General features: G+C 39.5%; 1 protein-coding gene across 1 annotated transcript; it reads right to left on the bottom strand.

Annotated features, from left to right (window-relative positions):
* Positions 1 to 264: 264 nt before the first annotated feature.
* fscn2a (fascin actin-bundling protein 2a, retinal) lies at positions 265 to 20580 on the bottom strand. The gene is made up of 5 exons (XM_010873953.4): positions 19223 to 20580; positions 6396 to 6552; positions 3867 to 3988; positions 2654 to 2821; positions 265 to 666 (listed from the first exon to the last, which is right to left on the bottom strand). The coding sequence occupies exons 1-5, from the start codon at positions 20046 to 20048 to the stop codon at positions 464 to 466; spliced, it is 1476 nt and encodes a 491-aa protein (XP_010872255.1). The 5' UTR covers positions 20049 to 20580; the 3' UTR covers positions 265 to 463.
* Positions 20581 to 25453: the final 4873 nt, after the last annotated feature.

Below are 25453 nucleotides of genomic sequence, written 5' to 3'. Positions count from 1 at the left end.
AAAAATTCTTAACATTTATTTAACCAGGCAGTTACAAACACCTTATTATTTACAATGGCCACCTGACAACTTTTCAATCAGTAAATATGTTCAAGAGCAGTGTCCTGTTCATCACATCAGTAAATATCACAACAAATACATGAATGTAAAAAGCTCAAGTCTGAATGAACAAACAGGCACAGACACCTGACACCCACAGGGGCCTAAACCAAAATGATTGAATAGATAAATACCTTTTTAAAACCAAATTTTTTTTTTGGGGGGGGGGGGGGGGGGCATCAAATACAATAAAATGAACACAAAGTAATTTTCTACACATTGTACTTATTGCCAATACAAAAAAAAATGTGGGAGCACTTCGCAGCTAACAAAATTAAGTGCAGAGAATATTTTCCACATGAGTCTGTACCCTGGGTAAACTGTGGACTCTGGTGGGAACCAGTCTGTCATGGGTTGTGCCGGGTCAGTACTCCCAGAGACAGGAGGGGTCCAGAGTTTCAGCATCGCCCTTCAGCGTTCCGCTGTCCCCTCGCACATACTTGCCATTCTTCCCCTTAATGCCAACCCGTCCATGCTCCAGGAACTCCAGAAAGAAGTCTTCAGGCTTGTCTCCATCTGAGCACACCAGACCACTGCAGGAAATGTACCAGAATTTTCCGCCCACACCTTAATGAAGATGGACAATGTTAGTGTTAGTTAAAGCGGAATAATTTTGCCTTGATCGATGTTCACATATGGTCCGATTCCTACCCGAGGTACAAATGCTTAAATGGTATGCAATTAAAATGTTCTGGGTTCTCTTCTGACCTTAGACTTAAAAGGGAAGTCATCATATTAAAATAATATTTGATTGATTCTATGCATTCAAACTAATTTGTAGGTTTTTGCTCTCTCCTCCCTTTTCCTGTAGTTAGAACTTAGACAGCTGTGACAATGGATTACATGATTTATGACAGGTTTTTGTAAACTAGTAGCTCTGCTCCATTGCCTGTAACAGAAATCCGTGTCAGTCCATTTTTTATAGGAACATACCAGGGTGTTATATACTATTCTTCTATATGTAGACTGATCATTATCTTGGGTTGAAAACCAGAAAAGTGGTTTGCCACTTTTGTTTTCTTTGTGCGTATAGCCTCTCCAAACCTTTTTAAATTATTAATTCATTAGTACTTTCCTATTTAATTTAAAATATATAGATTTTAGTCATTTAGCAAAAGCTCTAATTCAGAGCAACTTTCATCTCAAATTTTCATTATGTTTTTTCTTCACTACATTTCACTAAGGTGTGTGTTTGTTCATTTTTGACTTCTTATAAAATAACCTAACATAAATGTTATTTTATTTGGAGCCTTGATCAAAAGCACAATGGTAGGAGATTGTAGAAATATGGTATCATTTCATTACATTTTAATACATTTTAAAATTGCAATTAATCGTGATTAACTACAGAAGACACTACGATTAATCCCAATGATTTTTTTGGTTTGACAGCACTATATTAAAAATACCAACTGATGATAACAGTGAGGCAAATAAACAAGCCATTACATAGTCTCCTTTAATAGAAGTGCCAAGAAGAGAGAGTGAATGTTTCTTACTGAGTGATTGAGTGAGTGACTGGCTGGCTGACTGACTACCCAAGTTAAATAGTGTAGTGGTTAGAGATGTGGACTGCCATACAGGTGACCGGTGTTCGAGCCTTGCCACAGATAAAAAGTTGTTGGCTACAACCTTCAGTAGCTACATATTAGTAAGCCTAAAATAAAACCCTTTACATTTATATTGCGGCTATTTCTGTTGGATCTTTGAAGTATGCCTATGAGCATGCTTTATGGGGTATAGATCACAACCCCTTGCGCAGTAAAAGAGTAGGGGTTTCCACGATTCTCTCGTCTTTTCACTTGACAAAAAGTCAGTTATCATCACCTATAAGGATAGTTACTGTATCAGTGTTATTCACGAATGAATGAAAAACGAAAGCTAGCAATTGCTCAATTCTTATGACTATTCCAAGTAGTAAGTTAGTAGATACTAGTAAGCCTATTACTGACTAATGAGCTATTAAAACGGCCAATGGCAAAATCCATACAATTCATACATGCTATTTGTGGTGGAAGTAAACTTAATAAGACAGTTTAACACAATGCTTAATGGTGTCTAACTAAATATTCAAACTTGGCCTAATGTCAAGATGCTATACCGACACTTGGCGTATAGATTAGTGGGTTACTGGTTAAACACACAGCCTGTCACATAGGAGACCCCGGTTTGAATCCAGCAAGGGCAGTAGCATTCATCCTTTCTAATCGTGGGCTGGCTGAACTAGGCTTGCCTGGTTCCTTTTGTTGTTTTGCATGATTGTTCCCCCACCTTTTATAAAAGGTGGGTGAACTTTTAGACTTTCCTCCCCCCCAACCACTGTGCATGAGGAAAGTCTAAGAAAAACGACCTAGAAGTATGTTAAAAATGTATGGGTAGTATAGCATGTTTCTAACTTGGAATTGGCCCCGTAATGCACTATTTAAATGTGTTTAGTTGAGCTTAGACTGAATACTGAGCCTAAGGTACATGTTACCTAAGACAGACAAAACACAGGCAAACAAAATACCTACATATACATAGAAAAGGCAGACACACGCACAAACACACTTACTCTTTATGTGGTAGGCGCCATCATTGAAGAGCAGCGAGAAGATGTCGTAGACAGATCTGTTTGCATCCAGCGTGTTGGAGCTCTTGTGGTGACACACGAAACCGTTCTCCCCTCGCAGGATCAACATGGGACGGTTAATGAGCTTCATCAAAAAGAGCTCATCATCTCCTGCAACAACAGAGAGATACCGTTTTAAAGCCAGGTACCACCCTCTAATATATTTTTATTAATTATTATTTTTTTGCTTAAATCATACCAAACAGAAACTTTACCAGTTGAAAGTTTTCAGAAATATAAGATATTTCGGTATTACAAGGTTTATTTATGTAACTACTAAAATATGCAAATGTAATATTTACTAATATTTGCTAATTTGCATATCACGAGAATACATTTTTCAACACATTAAACTAGAATGTTTTATGTTTTTTTATTGTGAAAAGACACCCAATGTTCAGACTTTTACAGAACAGTTCATCAAAATATGTTATTTCATGAAATTATTATAAAAACTATATTCATATGTATGACGAATACATAATATTTTGCCTATATTTACAGATAAAATGACACAAAAGCTAAATGACACAAGATATATAAAGCCTCTACATAAATCTGGCTATAAGACCTAAGAACCTGTGTGGAATATTATGATTGTAGAGTACCTCCTTTGAAGACTGAGAAAAATTGGATGGTGATTGTAATTAAACATGTAATTATGAGAAAAAGAAAAAAGAAGATAGGCAAATGCAATTAGAATGTAGTTTCCAGAAATAAGAATGACTCATCTTTCAGCACAAAACACCATGTCTACAGAAGATATAGACGTGTGGACTAGCTCACAATATGCTGCGGAAAACAAGCTTTTGAACGATATATGTTTCAACCTGAGTTTTAAAAATAGTGGTTTAATGTCTACATTAAACATGCTAAGAATAACAACATTTATGCTAGGCGTAGTTGATGGAGTTGGGATAAAATTATATAAATCAAGTATGGAAGTTAAAGTTGCAAAATATCCTAAAATCTGACAATTGACAGATTTAACTGTGGTGTCTGGCCTAGGTAATAATACATGTTCTTTATCTGAATTTTCCTCTTCCTATGATCACATGACAAAAACCTTGTTTTATTCGTTGTCGTGTTGAGCGAGTTAAACATGATATTTATAGTGCTTGGTCCACAGAAGAGATTTGGATTTCAAAGCACTTACCTACAGAATCACTGACAGCGGAAAGCTGCCCGTTCTTTTTGGTGCACACGTACTTCCCATTACTGGCCTTCAAGGCCACCCTGCGACCAAGCCATTCAATGTCAAACATGGTATTGTCCTCCCTGTGATTGTCCGGATGGGAGGGAAGGGGAATGAAAGGAGCCATTAAGAAAGCAGTAGGTAACAGAACATTTAAATGCCTTGTAAGCGGCTCATGAAAGGATGTTTAAAACACCTTTCAATGAATGCCCTCAGCTACGCTAATCACTTCAAATCGGACAGCTGAAACCGGGAGGTCATAACCTCTCCGATATTAGACACAGGTCAATTTCACTTCCTCAATAATGTGCCACGGGGAAATTCAATTATGTTCCCACCTTAAAGTATCAGTCAGATACTGTCTTTCTTGGTCTTTACTCAACTAATTTACAATTCACTCCCAATTATGTCAATTATGCTCTTGGTTTGATTTTTAGAGAAGAATTGCATGTCTATGAACCTTACCGCAGACAGCAGGCTCAAACAAGTCTGTTCCTCACAATAGTCAGGAAGCCTGTCTTTCTTACAAACTGACCAGCAGCCATGTGTCCTCCTTATGTATAGGGATATAACACTAATAAGGTTCAATATATACGTAATATACCATTTAAATTTTTTTATTTTTTTGTTTAATGAAACATTGATGTCAACTCACGAAACAAGCAGAGATCTCCGAGCAGTTATGCCCATGGTTACACAATCTAATCAGAACCCCCAAAAAATCAATTTTTGGAATTCAATCAAGAGACCCAGGCTACTCTAAAAAGACCCAAGGCTTAAGCCCCTGAAGCCAAGGCCTAAGGACGCCAGTGGTAATGCTGCATGACAGAAATTACATGAAAATTATTGAATATGGATACTTGGCGAACAGAGATCATACAAACTATATATTGGGATTAGAAGCACTTGAACACAGAATACCATGTCGTTAGAAAAATACTACTCTTTATCCCTGGCTTAGGCTATAGAGGATAATGCTTATTGCTAAATAACACAATGGCGAAATAATTTGGAGCAATGTGTTTAAAGGTTCCTTTCTGAAGGAGGCAATTTGCATATCTTACATGGTAATGACTTCATTTAATTCTGAGAAAAGTTTTTCCAATTTTAGCAGTTCTACAAATAAATTACATGACTGGTGTGGTTCAAGGCACCAAAATAAGCATTACTAGACTATAGTAATACTGGGCTGTAACTTTTAATTGATGACATAATCTCTTTTAAATTGCACATTCAAATTGAAGCTGAAGTTGTGATTATTGTTTCAGGAATAAGGCTTGTTTTTTCTTTTGAAGCCAAAGGGAGGCTTGTATCAGCTTATATGCCCATATTGGACAACTGTGATATTTTATATGAGAATGCTTCTGCTCTGTGTTTAAGATCCATTGACACTCTTCACCACAGAGCATTGAGATTTATTTAAAACTGCAAAGTACTTACGCACCATTGCACTTCATAAGCTGGGGTTGGCTGGCCTTCTCTAGTCACCTGTAGGCTGGTATATTTTTATTTACAAAGCCTTTCTGTGTTTGCTACCATCTTATGTACTCTGCTCCATCGGCTTGGAACGCCTTACAACATAGATTCAAATTGGAAGAACTTGTCCCCCTTGGAGTTTTTTATATAATTGATTAAGGACTTTGAGGCTGATTCCTTGACCAGTCAAAGTTTCTAATTTGCTGTTTTATGTACTATTTTAGTGATATTTGACTGTGATTTCTATGATGTTTTTATGAGAGTACTTACAGTATATTCAACCCTAACCCTAATGACTTGTTGCTCCCTATCTTGGCCAGGTTGCTCTTGAAAAAGAGTCTTCTAATCTCAATGAGTTATTCCTGGTTAAATAAAATAAAATAATAGGTTATGGCTGTTATATTTCATTAAAGCAGAGGTGTGGTGGTGACTATAGTTTAAAGCAATATATAAATTATTGTTTTCTTTTCAGTTTGCTTCAATATATTATCCAAATTACCAGGAATGTTTTATATACATTATCAGAATAGAATATATTTTGGTGGGCTCCAAATAAAAATATCTGGAGCCCACCATCTAAAATCTACTGTATTGAACTTGACCCCACCAATATACAACACAAACCTTTACCTTAATTTCAAACTGTTCATACACAGCCCCTGTTTATTCTTTAGATTACATTTTTCAAGCTAACAGGAATACAAAATACTAGGAACATCACCAAATGGTCCAATAGATTCTGTTAGCATTTCCTTATTAGACATATTGATTATAATTTTACCCTCTCTGGAACAGATTTTGGTTAATTAAGTTAGAATGTTTAATTGCACATCTGCTAAAAACCTTAATGAGTTCAAATTGGAATGGATCAGAAAACAGATTGTAGCACTCTCATGACAAACTACCCTGCAAACCAAATTATTTTATCCTTGGATAATGTCAGAGTGTTTAGTTATATCTGTTATATCTCCCAGATATCCCTAGGCTGTTTGTCAGGTTATAAAATATACTCACACTTCAGTGGCTGTGGACTGGATGCCTCCATGAGAGACCAGTGTCCAGTAGTTCCCACCATTGGTCCTGAACATGCACTTGTTGCTCTCCTTGTTAATCTCCATCTGGAAGGTCTCCATGTCTGTCTCCACATCCTGGTTGGCTGAGATGCTCACACCTAAGATAATACAACATCACAGTCTGCATTCATTGGCTGGGATGCTCACACCTAAGACAATACAACATCACAGTCTGCATTAATTGGCTGGGATGCTCACACCTAAGACAATACAACATCACAGTCTGCATTAATTGGCTGGGATGCTCACACCTAAGACAATACAACATCACAGTCTGCATTAATTGGCTGGGATGCTCACACCTAAGACAATACAACATCACAGTTTCATTCACTAATTATACTGTTATTCCTTATAGTGTTATTGTGCAATCAGGTTAATCAACTGTGTTTTGAAAAGCCCTTTTTATATATGCCAGTGTCAAAATGTCATTATTGAAATGTCCACCATAAACCCTTGGCTTAGAAAAGCATCCTAGGAATAGAAGCCTGGAGAGGACCTGAGCTCCAGTGGGGGACAGACACTATAAGAGTACCTGGACCTTCAAGGCCAAACCGTTCATCAAGATCTTTAAATGTTCAGACAACCACTCTATTCTGTAACTACTCTTCAGGAACAAATGTAAACGCCAGTTGGCTTTCCATGCAGGGCTCTCTTCAAAAAGTTGACCAAATAAAGCTTAAATAAATGAAGGGGACAAAAACCAGTGACAACAACAGGAGGCAAATAAAAGGAAAAAGATAACCGGGATAATTATGCCATGGCTAGAAGGACATTACAATGATGATGATCACAATGCTCACTATCTCCTGTCTGCTGCCATTTACACTCAAAGGCAATTTCTCGGAGCCCTTCGGGCACAGCAGTGATGTGACAGCTCATTACAGAACTGTCGGTCTCCTGTCTCTTCTCCTCTGTTGTTAGTTACACACTACAAAACATGGGTCAAGCAGACTGAGCTATTTTTGCAGTTTGTCCTAGGCTTGCTTGAATGGAGTGAGTGGTAAAGGTTAGGTACTTTGGATCACATCAGTAAGGCTTTAGACTTCATCACTGAGTCCCACAGAGCCCAATAAATGAAAACATATTTTGTCTCTCAATTAGAGTTGCTTTCTTGCTTTGCCCTCATGGTTAGCCTCACATTGAAATGCCATTATGTCCTGTGAGGTAGATACAGTATTATAGACACTATGTCCTGGGAGGTGAACACAGTATTATAGACACTATGTCCTGGGAGGTGAACACAGTATTATAGACACTATGTCCTGGGAGGTGAACACAGTATTATAGACACTATGTCCTGGGAGGTGAACACAGTAATATAGACACTATGTCCTGGGAGGTGAACACAGTATTATAGACACTATGTCCTGGGAGGTGAACACAGTATTATAGACACTATGTCCTGGGAGGTGAACACAGTATTATAGACACTATGTCCTGGGAGGTGAACACAGTATTATAGACACTATGTCCTGGGAGGTGAACACAGTATTATAGACACTATGTCCTGGGAGGTGAACACAGTATTATAGACACTATGTCCTGGGAGGTGAACACAGTATTATAGACACTATGTCCTGGGAGGTGAACACAGTATTATAGACACTATGTCCTGGGAGGTGAACACAGTATTATAGACACTATGTCCTGGGAGGTGAACACAGTATTATAGACACTATGTCCTGGGAGGTGAACACAGTATTATAGACACTATGTCCTGGGAGGTGAACACAGTATTATAGACACTATGTCCTGGGAGGTGAACACAGTATTATAGACCGTATGTACTGGGAGGTGAACACAGTATTATAGACACTATGTCCTGGGAGGTGAACACAGTATTATAGACACTATGTCCTGGGAGGTGAACACAGTATTATAGACACTATGTCCTGGGAGGTGAACACAGTATTATAGACACTATGTCCTGGGAGGTGAACACAGTATTATAGACACTATGTCCTGGGAGGTGAACACAGTATTATAGACACTATGTCCTGGGAGGTGAACACAGTATTATAGACACTATGTCCTGGGAGGTGAACACAGTATTATAGACACTATGTCCTGGGAGGTGAACACAGTATTATAGACACTATGTCCTGGGAGGTGAACACAGTATTATAGACACTATGTCCTGGGAGGTGAACACAGTATTATAGACACTATGTCCTGGGAGGTGAACACAGTATTATAGACACTATGTCCTGGGAGGTGAACACAGTATTATAGACCGTATGTACTGGGAGGTGAACACAGTATTATAGACACTATGTCCTGGGAGGTGAACACAGTATTATAGACACTATGTCCTGGGAGGTGAACACAGTATTATAGACACTATGTCCTGGGAGGTGAACACAGTATTATAGACACTATGTCCTGGGAGGTGAACACAGTATTATAGACACTATGTCCTGGGAGGTGAACACAGTATTATAGACACTATGTCCTGGGAGGTGAACACAGTATTATAGACACTATGTCCTGGGAGGTGAACACAGTATTATAGACACTATGTCCTGGGAGGTGAACACAGTATTATAGACACTATGTCCTGGGAGGTGAACACAGTATTATAGACACTATGTCCTGGGAGGTGAACACAGTATTATAGACACTATGTCCTGGGAGGTGAACACAGTATTATAGACACTATGTCCTGGGAGGTGAACACAGTATTATAGACACTATGTCCTGGGAGGTGAACACAGTATTATAGACACTATGTCCTGGGAGGTGAACACAGTATTATAGACACTATGTCCTGGGAGGTGAACACAGTATTATAGACACTATGTCCTGGGAGGTGAACACAGTATTATAGACACTATGTCCTGGGAGGTGAACACAGTATTATAGACACTATGTCCTGGGAGGTGAACACAGTATTATAGACACTATGTCCTGGGAGGTGAACACAGTATTATAGACACTATGTCCTGGGAGGTGAACACAGTATTATAGACACTATGTCCTGGGAGGTGAACACAGTATTATAGACACTATGTCCTGGGAGGTGAACACAGTAATATAGACACTATGTCCTGGGAGGTGAACACAGTATTATAGACACTATGTCCTGGGAGGTGAACACAGTATTATAGACACTATGTCCTGGGAGGTGAACACAGTATTATAGACCGTATGTCCTGGGAGGTGAACACAGTATTATAGACACTATGTCCTGGGAGGTGAACACAGTATTATAGACACTATGTCCTGGGAGGTGAACACAGTATTATAGACACTATGTCCTGGGAGGTGAACACAGTATTATAGACCGTATGTACTGGGAACTACATTGTGGGAACAGGATAATGTATTATACACACTAGATCCTAGGAGGTAGATAGAATATTATCGCTATGTTCTGTTTTATCTTCTTGTTGTATGTAGAATATCTCCTAAATGTCTAAATATTTCTATTCATAGAGCAAAACATATATGTGTTCATGACAGTCTCAGCATGTTAAGTCCAAGAAGGGTTGTCTCATCCTTGTGACCCATAAGGGTTTTTAAAAACCTGATAAGGAAATCTTTTGTTTTCAGGTGAGGGGGCACTGAGCTTAACTGGTCTAGATATAAACACTGAATATTTTTGGTGCATATGCAAAAAAGCAATAAACAATGCTTAATTACAGACACAGTCCAGGATCATAAGGACAATTTAATTTTTGTTCGTATGAAGTTCAGACAAAGGCCATTTGGCCAGTACATCACTTTAAATTAACAACAGGGATGCTAATATGAGCAGTGTGCAGGGTTTTATGTTTTCTTTTTATTGGATCTGTAAACTATCATGTGAATTGCAAATAAAAAGAAGAAAATAATTGTTTTGTGCTCAACAATATAATAGGCCGGTCTATTTAGTGTGTAAATGTGCAAACATAACCTCATGTGAGCATGGGGATATTAGGCTGACTTCAGGACTGTAAGCTCATAGAACATCAAGAAGAACATCAATGAAAAGGATAAGGGCATTCTTTAAACACATTTCACCAACTATCTGGATGGTCCACTGTTAATGGTTTTGTTGCAGAAAATATGGGCAGGAGTTTTCCTGATCATGTGAATTAATGACATTAAAACATATTGCATTTAACAGACTGGTTCCCCGGGAATCAAACCCCCAACCATGCCATTACACACTCTACTAACTGACTAGCCAATAGATTTCCTCTCCAGAGAAAATGTCCTTTAGATGTTAAAAACAGGATTAGGACTTTATACAGTAAATGAAAATAAACACCTTATGCATGACAGACTTGAAATGGGTTCTATGGGTTCTCCCTGAGGTATCAAATAACTCCACAGACCTCTGTAAGTTAACATGTTTGGTGTTTGTAAGGAACTAAACAGAATGACTGAAACTCTGGGGATTATCTGGGCTGTTCCAATTCGAAACTCCCTTTTTTTTGTTTTCAAACCATCACATGTCCCAATGAACAACCCTCGCAGTAAGGTGGTGTGAGGGGCGACCTTGGCATCGTCTTGCCCCTGGGCATCCTGCTTCTCGGATGAGCCTTTCGTTTGCACGTCCTGTCTTATCCTGGCAGTTTATCTGGCTAGGTGAGTCTTCATTACAGCAGAGCAGATTACAGGTGTCCCGAGGTGATCCCTAGTTATGACACTTCCACTGTGATCAAAGATAATCGAATGAACATGTTCAGTAGACAGATGAACCAGCGCACAAGCAGTGTCTCGGTGCCGAGATGAATTGTTGGGTAATGTAGACATATACTTTGCTTTTTAGTGTTTCCTAAAAAACCTCAGATGTTTCCAGACCTGCATTCAAACTGTGTTTGTTTGAAAATGTTCAAATACTTAGAGTGTTGGATTGGGCTGAACTGAGTGAAACATGAAAAGGGTTTGCAAACACTGTACAAACCCTATTCAAATTCCCTCAGGCCCGTTGCACAACTCAAGCTCAATCTAACACAGTTCTAAGTATTTCATTGACAAGAACGACTAAACCCAGCTTTGCGTTTCACCATGCCCATACCACCGTTACTGTAAAGTGTTGTAATAGCATTATCACTCCCATGTGGTTATGTAGCACAGCTACTCCAACGGAATACAGCTACTCCAATTCAGAAATACTCAAATGAAGGACTGAATTGAGATAAACCTGATTGATTCAACCAGATGACTGTTCAAAATGGATCTCATGACAAGAACATTTGAATGAGGACAATTGCAAAATACTATTTAAAAAGAACAGAATTCAGAATATAAAAACTATGCAAAAGAAAATACTTTGCTTGTAAATTGTGAAGGAACCCTACATGCAGACGTTTTTTAATCAAACCCTTTGGCTGGTCCCAGCAGAAACGACACTGGAAAGAATAACAATAGCCAGACAGATAAGACAGATATTTTCTCATCACTCTACATTATTTTGTAATTGCATCAATTTCTGTGTGCATGTAAAAAACAAAAACTACAGTTTCTCATCCAAAAAATTCTCCTTATGAGACCTTAGAGTCAAATCCATAATCCACATTCCAATCAGTGACCCCTTTTGGATTCAACCCCTCAACCAGCACATTATCTGCATCATGCTGTGTTTCTCACGCTAGTAGTTATTCTTTAAATAACAGTAGTAAACTATCAATATCTCTCTGGTATGAACAAAAAAGGGCATCACAAAGTATATAACAGATTGTGTATGCTAGTGTTCAGTTTAGATAGCACAGAAATATCCCTCAACCTTTCTCTTGAGCCTGTTAGAGCGTTAATCCCATACACACCCTCCTCCAACTATCATGTTAATTCGCCTTCTGTAATTCCCTCTGTGGTGAAATGCAAATCTGCACCACAGGGACCACTAAGCAGCTTTGCAGTTCCTGCCTGGTTCCTAAAAGAATGAGAAGGGGAGTGGCCATGCCGGGGAGTATTCATTAGTGCACACAGTGGTAAAAAAATGATATTGCAGTGGACAGTTTGTCTCGAGAAAGTTTAGGTTTGTCTGTTACCATTTCAGATTTTTGCTGTCTCCTTCCCTCAAGTGAACACCAATGTGAAAAGATTTTGGTTTCAGAGGGAACAAGAGATATATTATTATAGATATATTATTAACAGGTCCTAGCCAATTTGACCAAGAGGGTTTCAACAATGGTATTAACTGCTCAGATTTTGAAATCATCTTTAACATTGTGAACTTCAGACAACATTCATACAGTTAGGACCGGTCGTATTTGGACACTGACACAATTTTCATTTTCATTTTGGCTCTCTTTGTACCCCACCACAGTGGATTTGAAAAGAAACAACCGAGATGCAATTGAAGTGCAGACTTTCAGCATTAATTCAACAAAAATATTGTATGAAACATTTAAGAAATATTAATTTGTAACCCTCAAATTAAAGCTGAGAGACTGCACTTTTTGCCCATATTAATTTAACAGTAAGCTTGAATATATTTTGGTTAATAGCCAAAATAACAAAACTTGAACCAGTGTCCAATTATTTCCGGACCTAACTGTACCTCTTCACATTCTCCAAATTCGTTGTGTTATAGACTTATTTTTATAATTGATTGCATTTATTTTTTATTTTTTTAATTGATTGCCATTAATCTACACATTTTCAGAAAACTGTGCCAATTTGTTGAAAGTAAATGTTCTGACACTTTACCATGTGATTACAAATTGAGCGCAAATGTATCGTGTGCCCTTTGATCATCATTGCAAACTCAATTGATTGTACATGATTCAGAAAGGCACACACATGTGTATATAAGGTCCCACACTTCACAAAACATGTCTGAGCAAAAATCCAAGCCATGAAGTCTAAAACACCCTCGGCAGACCTCTAAACGTCTCAAAGACCTCAAAGAATTCTGTGAAGGCTTCGATCTGGGGAAGATTATAAAAAGAAATTGCTAAAGCATTGAAAGTTCCCAGGACCACGGTGGCTCCATCGTGGTGAAACAGAAGATATCTGGAACCCCAAAGACGAGTTATACAGTTAATCAAATGAACAGGTTGCGGTCTGATGATTCCTGAGGCCACTGCCCATACCCAACCTGACTATCCCTGTTTCTCCCTGTCCTTGTCCACCTGATTATACAGCAGACTTGGATTCTGATAAAGGACCCTAGGTCACAGCTCACGTGGTCTGAGTCACTTGCTTGTCTTCTGATCATGCCAAAACATTGTGGTGGCTCTAAAGGTCATGTACTCTTCACCCCGTGCATCCAGAAGAGGATTGGTCACTCTTCAAAATCCAGTTCTTCTCTAGGTTTCTTCCTAATTATGGACCCTACCAGTCAGTTTTTCTTAGCCACTGTGCATTCTCTCTTGCTTGCTATTTGTGTTTTCAGGCATGATATCGGTAAAAGCACTTTTTGACTACTGCTGATGTAAAAAGGGCTTTATAAAATATATTTGATTGGTGGGATTATGTCCCAGAAGGACTATCTCTGCAGCACTCCATCAATTAGGCCTTTATGGTAAAGTGGCTAGACGGAAGCCACTTCTGAGTAAAAGGAGAGCATGATGAAAATGAGATCAAACTCAAACTGTTATGCCTGAATGTCAAGCACTACATCTGGCAAAAACAAGGTATCGCTAAACACCTGGTAACTACCATCCCTATGGTAAAGCATGGTGGTGGGAGAATCATACTACGGGGACGCTTCTCAGCAACAGGGACTGGAAGACTGATGAGGATTGAGGGAAGGATGAACAGAGAAAAATAGAAAAAGGTCCTTGGGGAAAAAAAATTATCCAGAGCACATTGTGTGACTGGGAGGCATTTGTACACATGCAGTGATATTTCCTTCTGTAACATCCTGTCTCGTGTCTTGTGCGGGTTTCTTGTCATTCATTTTCTCTAGGATATCTCTATGTTAGGTGTCCCTTGTTAAGGTAGTACACATGTTCCTCGTTGTCTTGTTAGTCTTAACACCTGTTGGTCTTGGTTCTGATTAGGTTGTTTATTTAGCCCTATGTTTGTGGCATTGTGGTGTGAGTTGTTAAATGTCTGTTGTTTGCTCATGCCAGTGCTTTCCATCAGCCTAGCTACATTGTGTGCTGCATGTTAGTCTTTTTGTTTTATTGTTCTCAGTCCATGTCAGATCTTAGTTAGTGTTTCTTAGTCTTTGTTATTTTGTTAAGTCATGTCACTGATCATTTCCTGTTATAACCCTATTCCAGATTTTCTCGTCCTTGTTTTATTTTTTAGAAAGTCCCTTAGGACCTGTTACACTGGTGCCGTGACCCGGATGGTGGGAGTGAAGTTTAGGGGAGTTGGGTTTAACAGAGGCCAGCAATTTCAGTGCTGTGCAATGAGTGAAAATCTCCCTCCATGATGCCTTAAGAGGAGCTCTAGCGAGAAGACACTAGGACCCATGGGTTTTAGGCTCCTTGCTAGAGTGCACAACTCCCATCCTGAGAACCCGGGTTGGAATCTGAGTAGGACCTGATACACTTATATTCTTGCAAACAAACTTGTTAGTATTCTCAAAATCTGCTTAATTGCACTGGTAATAGATGTACTTCAATATCAAAAATACTTTATATCAATAAAAAATGTATATAATCGAAAACATTTGGTAAAGGTTTATTTTCATTTTAATTCCCACACACTTTCTTTCTTTCTTGGTTTTAGCTGGTAAAAGTAAATGCTTAGATAAAGATGCAGTCTAGGAATTTTGCGAATAACAAACAGTATTTCTAAACCCTAACCCACTTTGGGCTGGATGTGTAATGTGTTGTTTGTTATGTGCATAGTAGAATCACTGTCGTAAGTCAGTTAGCCATGAAATACCCAGTTTGAAAGCTATTGGTTTTGAACACATATTGGCACATACATGACTTGGTGTACAATATTTGGGGACCCATTTTAGCTCATTAGTGTCTTGTTTACACACCAGTTTCCCAGAATTATGGAATGCAACTTTATCTCATACCAAAATAATGTTGTTGATTGGGACAAGTGATGGATATTTACTTAAAAAAAAACTTAAAATGTCTTTCCCATTTGAAAAATGCTCAGGATGATAACATCATTCTGAGGTGTTTGAACTTGCCAATCAACAGTCTAGACAGTGATGTAAGTTTATTATCATGGTCCCCTGTGCATCATGTTTTACTGGGCCCTGTAGATGTGCATTGGACTTAAAGCTCCTGTGGAGACAAGGTGCATTTACTTAGAGGGCCCTGCACATTTTGACTTCTAGTCCATGTAGGCCCCAGTGCACTAAAATTGCTTGCCTTACCTGACGCTGCTCTTCTGAGTATAGTGAAGCATGACTGGCGTACAATCACAATATCTTGTTGTTGGGTTATAACTACAATATTCCTACATTTGAGTTACTTAAAATACATACTGGATTTTTTTTACCTTTAAATAGAATTACATTACAATCATTGTATTTTCATTTAAAATAATTGGTACCTAGATATCCATGCCTGATTCAAAACCTCCTGGGACCCAAATATGGTTTGAGACCCACTAGTTGAGAACCCCTGCATTAGGCCATTAGAGCTATGGCCGGGAGAAATCTGTGATAACTGTATAACCTTATAGGTCTTTGTTTGAAATATAAGCCAAATAACACTAGAAACAGTGTAGACTGCAGATTGGCAACATATTTTTGCACTTTTACAGGCCTTTTGTCCTTTCTTTAGGTATGTAGGTCAAACTCAGCAGAGCCAATCTCTCCACCTCCACTCTACTTTCACTGGGAAAGCCCTGGGCCAAGAGTTAATAATGAATGTGGGTAACCAAACCATCTGGTCAGCTCTTGCCATCTCATTTTAGGTGTTTCATAACTGCCTGTCTGGACTAACTGAGGACTACCACTAGCCACCACGGTCAAATCATCTTTTGGGAAACACACTTCACTCTCCCCACTCTTCCTCCAGGTGTAAGGCTTCAGCTACAATAGAATAGCAGCAATCCTGAACACGCCCAGTGATTGGAGTGACAGCAACCAGCAGGACATGTCTGCCTCCCTAATCTCTTCTATAGGACATGCAGTGGAAATGACAAAGCCCATTACCCAGCCCCAATGACCCCAGTAGTGGTGCTCAATGGCTGACTGGTGAGAGGAGCTAAGAGACAGGGGGAACGTGCCCTCCAGTTTAACGTGTCACGTGTTTTGTTCTTTCGATTTACTGAAAATCTTTTTTGGTGAGTGCACATCCATGATGTGAAGTTCTTTCCTGTATCCGGGCTTACACTCCCAGTGGATTACATACAGTACAGCAAGTTTTCTCTGTGTTCAAGGATCACATTTGTCTCATGGAGGCGTCATTCACATCCACTGCAATTGTTGTCTCTCATCAGAATATATCTACACGTCTTTCTTCATGTAGCGCAGCACAAGTATATCTTCTTCGCAAGATCGTCTTGAGTATCTACGGCCCGATCATCAGGCAGTCAGATGCCTTACGTAAATGCACCGCCATGTAAATACAATATTTGATTTGATTTTACTGCCATTTGCTTATATGCAGTGGACCCAACCAACCTCTAAAAGGGATAAATGCAAACATGAAAATCTTTCTCTTTGCATTTCTTGGCATCCTCACCCATTACACAAGACACCCATTGCACTTGACATCCTCACCCATTACACAAGTATGGGCATTCTACATGACCCATAATGCATGAAGGGCTGGTGGGGAATGGGGAAAAAAGTGGCGACCAGAAAAGAAAAACCTTTCAGAAAGTTGAGCAATTCTGAAGCTCACAGAGCATTTTTCATTTTTAGGTACTGTATGTTTCCAGCGGGTCTGTTCTCTTTTGAATTCCAATTCTCTTTCCATTTGTCTTCTCTGTAACTTCACAATTTAAAATACATGAATTTTATTGCGCCGAGCAATAGATACAGATATGTATATCAAACTATCCAGGACATAAAACATTAAAGTTGAAGGCAAACACTCAATGTGACATCCGGGCAACACACAATGTGACATTGGCACTCAGGCCACACACTAAATCTTCACAACATTAACATAGATAAAAGTCTGGAACAAATTGTTCAATTCAATTATTGGCATCCCTGCATTTAGTACTTTGCCAACATAGCAGCTATGAGAAGTCTTTCTTTGAGGTGATGGGAGAACACATAAGAAGGGATATAAAACCATTCCTCCACATCCTCCTTGATCCTTGCTTGTGGACTCATCTTCAGCTTACCCCACAGGTGTCCAATGAGATTTAGGTCATGGGATGGTGATGGCCATTGCAAAAGCTTGATGCTATGTTCAGTGAACCATTTTCATTTGGATTTGGATGTATGCTTTGGATTGTTGTCTGCTGAATGATCCATAAATTACCCAGTTGTAGGCTCCTAGCAAAGGCAAACAGGTTTTGGCCTAAAATCCCCTGGTACCTGATAGAGACCGTTGCCATGTATCTGAAAATGTTTCACAGGTTCTTTGGAAGTAAAACACCCCCACAACATCACATATCCACCAACATACTTCACAGAGGATATTAGGTTATTTTCTGAATGACCAGGTGTTGTTGTAGGCCACACCTACCTTTGTTTTTTTGGTTGCCATACCATGCCATTGTTTCTGAAACTTTGTGATGTAACCTTGCAACTCTCCAACTGTGATTCTCTGACATTGTTTTGCCACTTAAACTATCCTTATAACTGTGTGGGGGCAAAATAGGGGTCTTCTTCGAAGAAGGTTTGTCACAGTTCTAGTCATTTTACACTTGCTTAGCCATTTGTGAAGGCCAACAATCTTTTGTCTCATTTCATATATGTTTACTCTGGCATTTCCCATGTTGATGAATGACTAAGGGAGCCTAAAGAGTGTCACCTAATATTTATATCCAAGTGTAACAGGATGTCATGGATGACCACTTAATAGTTACCGAAGAATCAGATGTAAAATCTGAAATGGAGTATACACGGACTTTCAATAGTTTGGAGTCACTTAGAAATGTCAATTTTTTGTCCAATAAAATAACATCAAATTGATCAGAAATACATTGTAGACATTGTTTATGTTGTAAATGATTATTGTAGCTGGAAACGTCAGATTTTTTTTACATGCAGATATACCACCTTGGGTTAGGGTTGGGTGGGGGGGGGGGGCTGTAAGGACAGCTTGCACCCTGGCCCAGCGTCACCGCGCTACCCCAGTGATCTTGACCATATTGAACGTAAGAAGTGCCCATCAAGCCAATTCAACTTGTGGGAGGTGCTTCAGGAAACAAAGTGTGAATTATCTACAGATTTATCAATTGTTAACCATTTCAGTTTTATGAGTTGAGAAGGACCAATATGAGAATGTGAGCTAAAATTAACTTTTACCCTAACCATTTTATTCTGTGCTCATAGTTTTTTCTTAATGAGCTTTGTGGAGGTACTATGCTATGAAGTTCATAGAGTGGCCGCAGTAATGCTATTTTCAAGGTAGCAATATTGAGAAATTTTACTTTTCTGGAAAACTTTGTATTTAATGGTTAAAATCCCCTGTCAAACACCTGTCTAAAAGCTTAGGTAACTAACACAGTATTTGGCTTCAATTGCTGTGCGGCCAAACATGATTATAAAGCTGTGATCTACTGAGCCTTAACTACCTTACCTTTAGATGTTTATCTCCCATGGTCAAATGTTGGTTACTTAACACGAGACTGTGAGATCTTGTTGTAAGTTAACTTTGAACCAACTTTTTCAGTAATTAGACAAGTCAATTATATTACCTTCAGTGAGGATATTGATTCACCCAGTACTTTTCCTAAAGAAGAATGTGCTCGATTCATTACTGCAATTCGATGGATAATTACCTTGCTTGACGGAGACATATCTTCTGTTGGCTGCCTGGAAAACAACTTGCGGGTGGCTCTCCTCTAAATCAAACAGTTCGTCCTTGCCGGGCTTGGAGCACCTGCCGGATCGCAGTGTGCCAGTTGGACCCATGGGCGTCAGGTACTTCCCATCGCAGTCCTTGAAGGCCAGCTTGCCCGACTTAAGCTCCAGGGTGAAGCTGGTGGCGGGGGTGTTCTCCTTGACCAGCTTCCCGTCGTTGCTGAGGAAGCGACTGTCGCATGTCTTCAGGCAGTACTTCCCATCCTGATAGACCAGTGTGACAAGGGAATCCACACCCCATGGGATGTTGCTGTCCACCGAGATCTCGCCCTCCCTGGCGAACAGATGAGCGTACCGTTTGCGCGCAACGCTGAGTAGGTTGGCCTGCGGGTGGAGGGCCAGGTGAACGGCCCACAGTTCGTTGTCCCCGATGGCCTGAGAAAAGCAGGACAGATAGTCCGCCGAGCCTCCAAAGTAGCGCTGGTATGGCTCTGATTGCAATGCCCAGCGGCCGTCTGACTGGGCCACAATGAGGAAGCGGCAATCGGGTGAGTTGGGATGCTCGGCTCCACAGCTCACCTTTCCATCCTTGTCGGAGGCTAGATAACGGCCCAGGTGGCTGCGCAGGAATACAACCTGGCTCTCCTGGTCATCCTGCTCCAGAGTCCAGATCTGCTTCTTCTTCATGCTAGATGCTGAGGCATTCACCTTGAATCCGAAGGCCTCAGCCGTCAGGTAACGACTCTCGTGGTTGATGAGGCCAAACTGTAGCTTCAAGGCTTTGTTAATTCCGTTTGTGGGCATTGTCGTTCTTTCGTCCGCACGCACACGCACACACACACACGCACACGCAGAGGTCTCGAGTACAAAACCTTTGGGACGAGCGAGGGGGAGGGTAAAGGGGGAGGTTCGCCCCTCTTTCTTCTCACCAGGCACAAATTGTCTCCGATCTAACAATTTCCCTCAATCGGAAAGCTTGATTTCCCTCTGTAACTTCTACTTGGATGGCTTCTCTCTCTACCAGATGGTTTCTCTCTCCAAGAGGGTTTGCAAAGGGACTTGCTCTCTGTCCCTTAATCAGCAGGATTAAAATCAGCAGGATGCAGCTCCTCAATCCAACAAGCCGCTGACGTCACATACCAGTGCACTAAATCCACCTCTCCCTCTCTCTCTTTCTTTCTCTCTATCTCAATCTCTCTCTCTCTTTAACATTTTTTCATTCCTTCATTCTCTTCTTATCTCACCTGATGTACTTCATTAAATGATATGTCTCATATCCCTCCCCCCGTTTTGTGTTCACTCTATCACTCACACTGACACTAATTTCCCAGCTTCAAGTCTCTTCTGACTGGCTCTCCATCATATAGTTTGGCCCTTATATACTGGCAAACCCATCCAGCCTTTGGATTATCCTGGAACTGATATACCGGCGAGCTTCTTTGGAAAATGTCCAGAAGAGTAAAGGTGCTCTTCATCTCCCTCTCTTTCTCTCTCAAGATTTTCGTCTTGCTTGAACAAGTTTTTGTTGTCAGTTATTACATTTCATAAGGATAATGTATGGTTTAATAGTCACAATACAAGATTTCCCTCATTCAAATGCGATTTTCCTTGTGTGCACAAGGAGATTTGAATAACTTCACAAAGCCCTCTTTCACTTCACAAAGCCTGGAGCCTTGCACTTGAGTAGACTTGATTAACTGTATTGTATAGTACAAGCCCCTTAGACTATCAACATGCTTCTAGACCAAAGGTTTGTTTGGTCTTACACCCAATATGCACCTTCAGGAAATATAATGGCATCCAATTTGATAGTCACACATATAGAGCTCTGAAAAAAATTAAGAGACCACCGCACCTTTTCTTTCCTTTCCAAAAAAGTTGAAAAGGAAAGTTTTGAGTGAGGAACAGAAGCTTTCAATTTGCAGTTGTCTCTTAATTTGAACCCTTTTGTTCCTCACTCAAAACCTTCCTTTTTCGGAAATGAAAGAAAAAGGTGCAGTGGCCTCGTATTTTTTTATGTCGTATTAGTGCATTTAACACTATAAATAATGTAGCCCTATCAAGTTTTGCAAATTGACCATATATTATGTATAATATAGAGCGTTTAAAAAAATAGCAACCAATAGCCTCTTTTATCTGACAGGCTGCCGCCCAACCAAAATCACAGAAGGCATGACCTGTGAACTTCTCCAGGTCACACGCTAGGATTCACCTTCCTAAGAGCATTAGCTGTCTTATTCATTAACATTTCTGTTGCCGTTAAGGAGTGTCTTATGCAAAGATGTCATGAAACATGTTTGTGCACAAAGACCCAGCATGTCAGAGCTCACTCTATTGTCTAAGAGTTTAGGGGATGTATGCACAATTAGTTATTTTTATTTTGTATTTTATCTGAAAACATTCATGGTCAGTGTTCAATGGGCATCAGTGTTCAATGGGCATCAGCATTCAGTGGGCATCGCAGCATTGGATGTGCAGTGTTTCCTAGCGTTCCTCTGATCAACACCGTCAGTCTTGTAATTACCAATAATGTCTAAAGGGTTTTAACTAGGGTCACGTCAGGGGCTTCAGTCTTACAGAATGCTCATAAATAACTGTTACTTCAATAGAAAATAAATTTAGCTTGTTTCTTTTGGATTTCTATCTACAGTGTCCTGGGTGTTTCTTCTCGCTGAATACATCTGTTTGGTTTTTCACACAGTAAAGTGCTCGTCTTAAAACATTAGTCTCCAAAAAGATATTTGCTTAATCCCAAAAACGGCAATCTTGTTCAGTTGTAGAGATAACATTGCTATTTCTCACTGGACTTAGTTTTTGTATTTACTTTTATTAACATCAACTTTAGCGCATGTGATGTCCAAAGTCACGAAAATGCTGGGCCAGATTCAGCCTAGCATCATCGTAGCAGTTTCTTAAAGCATGTCACTGTCTTTTTCTGTAATGGCACACTATTCCTTACATAGGGCTTTATTTTTCATTTTACCAGTGTTCTAAATGCCCTGTTAAAAAGGTAGGGCACTATTTTTGTGAGAAGGGGTGCTATTTCAGACACAGCCTCTGTCTCAGTGTAGTTGTAGTAAGCCTCACACGTTCTTCTGCCTGGCAATGGTTCTTAAAAGGGCTTATGCCGTGGTGCGATACGTACCCAGTGTATCGAAACTGATGGGATTTAGTCAATTAGTCATTCAGTCAAACACATATGGCCAGGTCAGGTACGTGCCGGTGGTGTATATTCCAATAGAGGGTGCTGCGGGAGCTGCTTGAAATCTGCATCGTAGTCACTTAGCAGGTACTCTTCTGCACAGCGACTTACGTGAGCAATTAGGGTTAAGTGCCTTGCTAAACAGACAACAGCTTTTTCACCTTATCGGATTAGAGGTTCAAGCAAGCAACCACCAGTCTTACTAGGAGCAGTTTTCAGAGGCATCATTTATAATATGGTTTCACTTATGTTCACTCCTTCACACACTAATAGTTATTGGTATGTTAACGAGCTATAAAATAAATACAAATAGTGACCTTAAATGCTAAAAAGTTTAACAAGTAAATATAAAATAATTTGTTCACTCAGCGACCCATTTACCTGATATTAGGTTAACATTCAGATAGCATTGGGGCATCCCCTGTCAGTAACGTGCACAAGGTCCCAGTCAAAAACTGACCCGTAAGACCTGCAACTATGCCCTTGTGGTGATCTATGAGGATTTGATAGGTCTAAGTAATATAATAAATTATACATCTAAAGGCAAGGGGGAGCTGTTACTGGATTGCTTTCAGCTGTTAAACCCTCTGAAATATCCAGCATAGGTTGTAATGTTAAGTGGTTGATATAAGATTGGGCCAAATCAAATATTATGACCTCCAAGGAGCTACTGTAGAGTACATACTGTAGGCCTAGATCTTTCTTCACGAGCAGGGTCTAATAATGTTAATATATTGTTGCAACCCCAGCTAGACTACATCATATGAGCTAAATTATATTTACTCTCACTATGTCGACCCAGGTTTTTTTCCTGCTCCCCTGTTCAATCACGTCAGACGTAACAGGCATGGATGTGTGCAATACACAACATTTGTTTTAAGCGCAAACTCTTTTGTGATATTGTGACTCTATTGTGATATTGTTAGCTTACTCAAAGAAGCAACATTCTGTAAATATATTGGCAAATGTCCACGGGTTTCTAATTAAATCAAGAAATTGGACGGGTTACCAATATCCCTCTGGTGGTCAAATTGACCTGTGTACCAAGCGCGATTGGATAACGATCGGATAAGTGCCTGAGAGGTTTAGTTATGTTACCAGACGCAATTACCTTGGCTCCAGAATTTGTTGCTAATTGTCCCAAGAGGGGCCATAAGAAAAGCAAGCATTTTCAGACCAATCATTTGGATGTCTGCTCACTGTTTTGCCACTCCCTAACTTGACCTTATAATTTATCAAACTTGGGGATTGTTAAATAAGCCCAGATGATAAAGTAACACAAGTCCATTACTGAAAAAACTGGCTACTTGCCAAACCATTTATGCGGGGGGAAAAATAGCAACCTTCATTGAGGGAAGGGCAGCTGTGATTTGTCTTTCATCTAATCAAATTGTAAAACATGTTTTAATGCTTTATTGGTAGAGATTCTGGACAAAGAAAGACACCTAAATAACAAAGTAGAGCCCCTGATCTATGCTCATTTAACTTGGTATGGTATACAATTTGAAACAACATAGTTGTCATACATTCTGAAAATGATCGTTGATGATGATTATTCATCACAGGAAGCCTTAAACACAAAGCCTATATACTTTTAACTTTCAGGCAGAGAGAGAGCATAGCTCTCTGGTTATGTGGGTGCCAGTGGCGGCTGCTGGTCTTTCAAAGAGGGGAAGCTCATTTTCGGCCAACATTATAACCTTCTGATGGTCTTCATTTGTAGTGACCCCAGACAATAACATTAAATTTTTTAACAGAACAATATTTTTTTTCTTCTTTTTTTTTTATTAATGGCATCGCTAAAATCAGGTCGACAATATTAGCACTGTCTGCCATCGTGTGCAGTTTCACCCGCGTACGACGCTAGCCTAGCCTACTACTGTATATGAATGAATGAACTATCAAAAAACTAAAAATTTGTAAAACTGAAACAAGGATTGTGGTGTAGCCTATAAATGTATGAAATGTATGATGCAAATCGGCTAGCAATTTCGCCAAACAAATATCAAGAAATATTGCAGCAGTTTGTCTTTCGAATACACTTGAGAAATATACAAGGTTGGAAAACATCAAGAAAGTTGTTCCAAGTGATTATAGGTTTAACTACCGTTTCATGCTATGGTTATGTAAACCAGGTGTTTAAAATTGTAGGTTACTCTGGGGAAATTAAATGTTGCCTGTAGAATTCCTTTTATTGCAGGAATAGAAGCAGAGATTAAACAAACAAAGTTGATGTCAGTAAGTAACAGTTAAATGCTAAGAAGCATTCATTTTATCAATATGTGAGCATGGAAATATTTAGTCTTCCATCGTCTCGGCAGCAACAGGCAACGGTTGCTTCAACTTAGATTTTTTTTTGTTTCATTAGAAGATTCAAATACAATAACGAACCATTCAGTCTGTTAAGGGTGAATCTACACATTTTTCAATCACTTTATTTATTGAGAATTTGTGTGAATTTATATTTGTCTCAGCAACGTTTGTGCTAGTGAGAAAAATACTGTATACTGGAAGCATAAAAGAACGCTGCTATAAAAATGTATAGCACGTCTCAATTGATCACTGTGAGTTTTTAAACTGCAACTCACTTTTCAGAGTGGTTTTGGAGACGTTATGTTCATTTGTCGTCTCTTGTCCACTTTTTCCCTTAGACGGTTGGATCACCACTGGTCAGTAACAATAAGGTTTCAGGCACCAATATCACACCAACGTTTTTCCATACGAAACTGTAAAAATGCATGCCATAACTAACAGCATTACTTAAACCAGCTTAGGATTGGTATTCCAGTGCTGCCTGAAATCAGCATCTTGGAACACGTTCATACGGACACCTCAAATATGCCCACCCCACTTAATTGAGTGTAACAAGTTAGCAATCCAGCCAGTATAAGACAAGTTGCCAGTCTTGCACACAAAACTTGCTAAGCACAGTTTTTACTAATTTGAATTTGCCAAGAAATGTGCGTTTAAAACTAGCACTGCCTCAACACCAAAAATACAGGCCAGA

The sequence above is a fragment of the Esox lucius genome, chromosome 11 (assembly GCF_011004845.1).
Source record: "Esox lucius isolate fEsoLuc1 chromosome 11, fEsoLuc1.pri, whole genome shotgun sequence".
Lineage (NCBI taxonomy): Eukaryota > Metazoa > Chordata > Actinopteri > Esociformes > Esocidae > Esox > Esox lucius.
Note: the sequence above shows the minus strand (reverse complement) of the source record. Positions and strands in the feature narration are given on the sequence as shown.